Genomic DNA, 7,992 nt, shown 5'->3' with positions numbered 1-7,992 from the left:
AGAAGGATAAACTCTTTTGTCTTACATAGAAATCTAAAACTACAATTAAATTATGTAACAAGCTGCATAAAACATAGATGATTTTTTATGCCTGAAGTAAGGGCAACGGTGTGTTACAGGAAAAAAATGTCCTACCTAAAAAACATCCAGCTTTTATAAGGATGTTTTTTTGGCTACTGATGACCATGATGGCTCCTAGAGATGTGCAGCTTAAAAAGCCACCTCAGAACAGAATCAGGGCCGCACTTTCAGCTCCTAAACTGCTCTCCATAAGTACTACTAAGTGAGGAGCCAAAAAAGATAGATCTTTTTGATGAGCTGAGCCAAATGACCTGGATCCCACCACCAGATGTGGCCAAATGACAGTACTTTTCTAAGATTTGTCCTCCCTGATCACTCACCTCAGAGACGGACAGGTCGCTGCTCTCTGCCAGGGCAATCACAGCAAGTGATCACACATGTGAGAGGCACAGATTCTTCTTGCCAACTTGGATGCCTCTGCTCAACTTCTCATTAAAATTCAAGATTGATAACAGCTGAGAGACACCTGCGAGTTGGAAACACATAAAGGTGACAGCATATTATGCTCACTGCACTTTAAGGTGAATGTGTTGGTTTTTTTTGTTTCGGCTGGAGCAGCTGGAGGGTTTATTTGTGGAAGTTGGAGCAATCTAAAGACCAGCTCAGCACTTAGCTGAGACCTGCTGCTGCCATGGCTGCCGCAATCCTAACAAGGTAAGGAGTTTAAATTATAGTATAGTTACAAAATGCAAACTGAGATCAGTAACTTATAGGTAATGTTGTTTGCTTTACAGACTGCTGCTGTTTTATTTGCTGATTGAAGTGACCTGTGCTTCAGCTTTGATTGGAGAGATGTTTCAGCTCTCAGAACAAGGCAACCCACAAAGTATTTCTAATAACTAGCCTTTACATGCATGTCCAGACTTTGTAACAAATTAAGTGTCCATTGGTAGCTACAACTGAGTTTCATGTTTATTTTCTTAATTGGATTGCTTTTTTTTGTCTTGCAGCTCAAGGTTTAGGACACTATCAGCAACACGATGAAGTTCCTGGTAAATGGTTACCACAAACCCGTTCTTTGAATTTCCATGGTCCCTCCCAAGGTGGGAGAAAAGACTGCTCAAAAGACTGGCATAATCACAAAAAGGGTGGCAGATTTGAGATTCGTAGTAGGATTCGTCCATCTGAGTGTGAAGAAGGAAAAGGCAGCCGTGGAACAAAACCCAGTTTTATGTTCTACGCATCTGTCCCCATACCACACCATCTTAAAGGTAAAGGCTCTGTTCCCCCATACCACCATCCACCCAGGCATCATTGTCCGGGATCTCACCATTCACCGACGCGTTGTCCTGGACCCCACCATCAGCATCCACCGAAACCTCCTGGTGTGGGGCCCCACCATCAGCATCCACCGAAACCTCCTGGTGTGGGGCCCCACCATCAGCATCCACCGAAACCTCCTGGTGTGGGGCCCCACCATCAGCATCCACCGAAACCTCCTGGTGTGGGGCCCCACCATCAGCATCCACCGAAACCTCCTGGTGTGGGGCCCCACCATCAGCATCCACCGAAACCTCCTGGTGTGGGGCCCCACCATCAGCATCCACCGAAACCTCCTGGTGTGGGGCCCCACCATCAGCATCCACCGAAACCTCCTGGTGTGGGGCCTCACCATCTGCCTCCCCACTGCCCGCCGCACCATCATTGTCCAAAACCATACCACCCACGTCCACAGAAACCTCTTGGCCTGGGTCTGCACCACAGACCTCACCACCATCGTCTGCCAGGCCTTCCAAAACTTAAGTCTTGGGTCTTGCGTAATATTTTGAGGCGCCTTTAAAAAAAAAAAAAAAAAAACTAATCCAATAACACCTGATGGCAAACTGTCCTTTTACCCAGTGACGTGTAAATGGAATCCAAGATGCAAAGGACATGATTAAAATCTAAACTAAGGTTTGGGATGAAGTGTCTAAAAGGAAATTCAGGACATGACTGAGGTAAAGGCTAAAAAGTTCATCTGTCTTCAAAATAACCTGATCCTGAGCTCCAGCTGAAAACCACCTTGAAGCCTCTGTATCCCAGTTTGAATCTTGAGTGAAAAAATGTTTGCAATAAATTATTTAACTGGCATCTGACTTATTGGTGTTTAAGAATAAAACTGAACAGTGTAGCTCGCAGTTATCCAAAATCTAGCTCTTGATGTATGAGTTTGATGGTTCACAGTAAAGTCATTTTTTTTTTTCTCTTATGCAACACCTGATAGACTTATACAATTTTTTTTTTTATTTTTTTTTTTTGGCTTCCTTTTACCTGTGAGCTTACCAAAAAGCCCAATCCTGTTTAGTAATGTCTGCTTGTTTGCACAAGAGGTAATTAAAGGTCCTTAAATTCATGCATTTATTAAATAATGGCAATATAAAATCCAAAGACTCAAATTTAAATTAAGCTATAAACTATACCCAAGTGTTGTCTAAAATGGTGACTTTCATATGATTTTTCTTAAAAGAGGAAAACTCTCTGAAGGTAAAGTTTTGGCTGCAAATTTCAGGCTTTTTGTTTTTATTTTTGGGAAACCTCTGATCTAAAAGTTTGACACAACTATACTTGTTTAAAAAAAGAAAATGCAGCTACAGCTGTCAAACGTAATCATAAAATAACTACCTTTAAAATAAAACAGTGGCGTAATTACAAGCAACATCAAATGTCCTGAATACTAAAATGCTTTAAAGTTATGAAATGTATTAAAACATTTTTGTATTTTCTGCATGGTTGATTTAAAGTAACATAACCCAAAAGAGTTTAATTATCCAATCAGTTACTTGTGAATTGTTTGATTATAAATTAGAAAACATGGAGAAAGTGAGTTGGTGAATAATTGGAAATAAGGTTTTGACATTACAAAGTGTGTACTTTGGCGCCCCCTGCTGGTTTCAGTGCTCAAACAGGTTAGGATACATAGCACTTATTTTATCTTGTATATTAACTGTTTTATTTTTTATCTGCTTTAAATCTTTTGTCTGTTTATATTTAAACTATTGCACTACTTCATTCAGTCATCTAAGTGTTTTAAAATAAAATCAGAATCAAAAGTTTATGAAACATTGATTTATGATCAGTAACGGTGTCACAGTGCTGCACACTATATAACCCTTACTGTAATATAAATTAACACACATTATTCAGAAAGGCTGGTTATCGTTTACATAGAACTGCTGCAATAAGCTAATAATTTCTATTTTAGGGTTCTTTGTTTTAAGACAAAACGCTGAAAACATTAAGAGGTTTTATTCTATCTGATAAAAAAAGTGAAAGCACAAAATGTATGATGAAGAAAGTTAAAATGGTTTCTGCAGCAGGCCAGGAGTGATAATGTCAGCTCTTTATTTTACCTAGTAGTTTCATTGTTGTTATCAGTTTTGGTCTTGTTGAAAATGTCTGTCCACACCTAACTTTTTAACTTTTCAGGCTTAGAAAACTTTTTCTCAAATAATAATAAACATCTACACTTTTGCATGACACTGTTTTTAAGTTTGTTGTTTTTGTAACAACCTCACACAGACCATGTGTATGCGATGGTCAGTCCAAAAGTTTATTCTACTCCCAGCCGGCATGTAACAGTTTTTTTTTTTTTTTTATATACATTTGCACCATAACATGGATGTTGTCCGGTTAGGAAAACAGAGACAAATTAAAGAAATGGTGTCATGCAAAAGTGAAGAGGTTTACTATTAGCTAATACAGCATTCTTTCACACCAGTATGCCATTTCTAAGAAACCATTGCTGTATTAGCCTGAAAAAAAGGATTAAAAGAGCCCTTGTTTGGCTACTATTTAGCTTAGCACAGCTGAAGACTTCTGCTCTTTTCTCTGTTTTCTCTGTCCAGACTATTTCTTTAAGTTTAAAATGTATTTTTCATCAGTGTGACTGTAATGGCACATGTGCAGTAAGTACGTAACCAGGTTTGACTTTACCTCAGGTTTAACCTGCCAGCGTCATTTGTGAAGTTGATGATGCAGCCAAAGACACAATGCTGCGCTTAGCAAAATCAATCTCATTAATCAAACAAGAAGTTAACTGCCACTGGTGCCACTGGCTTGTATCCTCAGCTGTAAATCAACCGACAAATAAAAAGACAAAAATAAACAAGTGAAAACCTTCAGCAGATCCATCATCATTCAGCCAGCGTGGGGGGGGGGGGCACTCAGCTCATCGTGGCAGAAAGCATGACCAAGGCTGGTGATCAATCTTTCATGTGCCACTGGCTCACCTTGGCGTGAGTGCTGCACCACACCACCTGTTAACGTAGAAAACACTTTTCTAACATGTTAAAGTCTGCTCAGTAGCTGTGACAGCTGCTGGATGGATTTAAATGATTTTAAAATCGTCCCTTTCCTTTTTTGAATGTTATGAAATGAAAAGAGGTGACAGTACTGAACAAAAGAAACATTTCCACATATGGTTAGATTCACATGATCCTGGTTTGTGCAAATTGACTTTTTTCCCTCTGATGCTTCAGTATCTTCATCTTTAGTTGGGAATTCCAAGTTTTCACTTATTTCACTTTATGCATTATGCACATTCTCATGCGATATCTTGTGTGAACTGTTAGCGCTCAGAGTATATGTTGGGGATGACTGTCAGCCACTACAACACCAAATTTGAGCTCAATATAATTGAAATTAATTGAATTAGAGCAATTTTCATGTAGGCTAAGGTCGATTAGCTGTGGCTGCCTTCGTGAATCGGATTGACTCCAATCATTAAAGTCAAGGTTTTAAGCAAAGATGTTGAACAATAGGTTGTGCTCAAAGTATGTGTGGAGAAGCTACTATCACATCAAATATTTAGCTCACTTCTGTAAACTTGGATGATTTATGGCTATTTTTATGTTTTCAGTTGGCTTTGGCAGCCTTTTTGAATTGGATTGAGTCAAAAAAAAAAAACATCAGTTTTTCTGAATACTGTCTGAAAGTCAACAAAATTATTTCAGTGGTTCATGACATTTTTCGCTAACAGAGAATTTATTCCAGTAGTTATTAGTAATGTTTTAAACAAAGATCTTACTCGATCAGTTAGCCCTCAGAGTACAAGTTGTGGATCAGTCTCAGCTACTACCACACCACATTTTAGCTTTATAATAACTATTGCTTATTTTAAATATGACCTAATGGATTAAAGGTGTTCAGAAAATGTTTTGACATAACAAAGTCTTCTAGAAAAGAAGAAAGGATGAAAGAAAGGCTTTTCTTTAGCGCTCTAGGCCATTTAAGGCTCTACTCATTTATTTGCTTTGTCTTTTTATAAAGAACGCTATTTTTTATAACAAATGTAAGGTTCAAAAGGTGAAGTTTTCTGTTTACACATATACTGTAGTGAGAAATGCTCCACAGCACCTAAACAACATCAAAATGACCAGGAAAATGTTTTGTTGCAGTGCAGCACTTTTTCTGTTCTCCAGTTTCTGGAGGTAAACTTACTTATCTTGACTGATTACTGCTCTCTCTGGGATGGATCCAAACTCTCCGTCAGGTTAATCATACCAAGCAATCACACCTGGTGAGGCAGAGTCTGTGTGGAGTTTTACACCTTGGACCTGTCTCTTCTCAGGGCATGATTGGTTGCACCTGAGAGCTTCCTGCAGGTAAGGAAAAAAAAAAGCATAAATACAACTGAACATCCTGAACTCAGATGTATATGGTTTTGTTTGTTGAAATTATAAAGCTATAAATCTTCAAATCAGATCTGCAACAGTAGCTGGGTTGTTTGAGAGGTGCAGCTGCAGCAGCCATGCCTGCTGGGTTCCTCATTACAAGGTACAGAGTTTAATTTGAAAGTGATTTTTATTTACATCTTTTTAAAGTTTGAAAAGTGTCATGTAGTTTCTACTAAAATGATTGTTATTCCTTCAGACTACTGCTGGTTTACTTGTTGCAGAAAGTCGATTACAACTCAATATTTGCCACAGGTAAGCTTGAGTTGATAAAATGTGGCCTTAAATTAATTTTGGAGCTTGTGTAAAACCTGTTGCAGCTTCACTAAATAATGTTCTGCTAACATTTAGTCTTAAATCTTAAGTGACCACAGTTTTTAACTGTATTGCCTTTGCTCTTCACAGCTCAACCTGCGGCACAAGCATGGCATGTTGCCCGAGGCCCTTATGACTATTTGCCCAATCTGCCCCTACAGCATGTTACCCATGAGAGGCAACCTCAAGTTGGTCATAACAATCCTTGGGCGAAGCTTGTGGAGGGTTTTATTAGGAGCCGCAACCACCCAGAAGCCAACTACCACCCGAGTTTGCATCAACAAATCCAGAACCCCTATCACCCTCAGATTCTCATTAAAAATCCATATGAGAGACTGTCATCAAAACTCCCTGCTTTGGAGCCTAAAAAAATTGAATTTAATGTGAACATCCCTTTTCAACACCTTGTCAAAGGACTCGCTTTAACAAAGAAAGGATATGATTGGTTCCGTGAAATCCGAGATGGTGACCATTCTCACAGGATGAACCAAGGGATTGCTGGTCCGTTTTGGTCTGATCATAGGGGTTTGCCAAAGGATATGCTTAAAAGAAAACCCACTCAAGGAGGTGGCAATCAAGGTGTTAACTTTAGATTTTCTGCTCCATTCCCCAGCTATAGAGAAACGCCCAATCTACAAAGACCAGAAAATTTGGGTTTCTTTTTTAGTCCGTCAGAACTGGCCACGCACAGTTCACCCGAGTTTGGACTTGAAAGGCCCATCCCGCATCATGATCTGGGACTCAATCACCCCTATTTTGGTCCAGCACACGTTCCACAAATGGCTCCGCCAGGCTGCCTCTTTGCTGATCAGGTCCAAGTATATCCCGGTCAGCATCAGACCCAGGAACAGCAGCACGATGAGAAACAAACCCAGCAACAAGTGCTGCAAAAACTTCAGCCACAACTGCCCATCTTTCGTCAAATGTTCAACACCGGGCACCACAATCCTTCAGCAGGGAAGCTCTGGACAGAGGAAATTTCAAAACAGCTGCCACAAATTCAAGTCTCTATTGGGAATCCCAACCATGATCCTGAGGAGCACCCAAAAAAAGAGGTAGAAGCTCCAGAGCAAAAACCACCTGAAAGCAGCGGTGCAGTCTTTCCACGATTGGGGTGTCGATCTCCTGAGGTGCAGAACAAGCCGCATAAACAGTGGCTATTGTGCCCACGGGTCTTCAGATGGCCTCAAACTTAACATTGAATTTCAGCTGAAAACTGTTTGCTTTCAAATGTTTAATTTCACATTAAAAAACTTTCTAAATTTTTGGCTTTTAGTTGAGATTTATGACCATTTTGATTTGATTATGTGCTAGTACAGTTTTAGGTTATCAGTTTCACAAGAAAATGCTCCTGATTTAACAACAATTCAGTGTTTCTAAATGTTCAGGTTTGGGTATTTTTTGAGGAATGGGGGTAGGCCTATTCCTGCTGTCAAAGGTTATTAAAAGGTCAAATAATGCAATCATGCATTCTCCACTGGCACTTTCAAAAGTACCTTACGCTTCCTTTTCTGACAGGGGGGGGAGGGTTAGAGGAACAGCAGTACCTCTAAATCTGACAACACCTTTGACAATTTTTCAGTTTCAAATATTTAGTTTTGTGCAGGGCTGCTTTTCTGGCAGTATTAAGTTCCTAAAAGTATTCATCCAAAGAGATTTAGATCACCCTACTTGCATGCGACAGGTTCCAAAAATGAAATCCGTCAGTACTCAAAATATCGGGATGACAAAGTTCAAGCTCTAACTCTAAAAGAAACTAAACATTGTGTTTGCTAAAGTCTATTAGCTGTGGTGGCAATTGATTGCAAAAGTTAAAACAAAAATGCATCCAATGATTAGTTTTGATAAACTGGTCTTCTGGTTTTAGACTAACACACAGGTATCTACATGATTGCCTGTGCTTCAGTGGTGGGTGTTAAATGTCTAAAAGGTAAAACTGAACAGT

At 39.5% G+C, this 7,992-nt stretch overlaps 2 protein-coding genes across 4 annotated transcripts; both read left to right on the top strand.

Moving 5' to 3' along the window:
• The first annotated feature begins 582 nt into the window (after positions 1–582).
• LOC108243458 lies at positions 583–1,894 on the top strand. Of its 2 annotated transcripts, none has more exons than XM_025008728.2 (3): positions 583–735; positions 816–895; positions 1,032–1,894. In XM_025008728.2, exon 3 carries the CDS (start codon positions 1,110–1,112, stop codon positions 1,848–1,850), a length of 741 nt encoding a protein of 246 aa, XP_024864496.1. In that variant the 5' UTR covers positions 583–735; positions 816–895; positions 1,032–1,109; the 3' UTR covers positions 1,851–1,894. The 2 variants fall into 2 exon arrangements, with proteins under 2 accessions (XP_024864496.1, XP_017284375.1); XM_017428886.3 differs by having other exon boundaries at positions 816–907.
• Positions 1,895–5,617: 3,723 nt separating this feature from the next.
• LOC108243447 lies at positions 5,618–7,315 on the top strand. Of its 2 annotated transcripts, XM_025008729.2 has the most exons (4): positions 5,618–5,663; positions 5,763–5,835; positions 5,932–5,987; positions 6,138–7,315. In XM_025008729.2, the coding sequence occupies exons 2-4, from the start codon at positions 5,810–5,812 to the stop codon at positions 7,241–7,243; spliced, it is 1,188 nt and encodes a 395-aa protein (XP_024864497.1). In that variant the 5' UTR covers positions 5,618–5,663; positions 5,763–5,809; the 3' UTR covers positions 7,244–7,315. The 2 variants fall into 2 exon arrangements, with proteins under 2 accessions (XP_024864497.1, XP_017284364.1); XM_017428875.3 differs by lacking the exon at positions 5,618–5,663 and having other exon boundaries at positions 5,688–5,835.
• Positions 7,316–7,992: the final 677 nt, after the last annotated feature.

This window comes from Kryptolebias marmoratus, linkage group LG11, assembly GCF_001649575.2.
Source record: "Kryptolebias marmoratus isolate JLee-2015 linkage group LG11, ASM164957v2, whole genome shotgun sequence".
Taxonomy (NCBI): Eukaryota; Metazoa; Chordata; class Actinopteri; order Cyprinodontiformes; family Rivulidae; genus Kryptolebias; species Kryptolebias marmoratus.
Note: the sequence above shows the minus strand (reverse complement) of the source record. Positions and strands in the feature narration are given on the sequence as shown.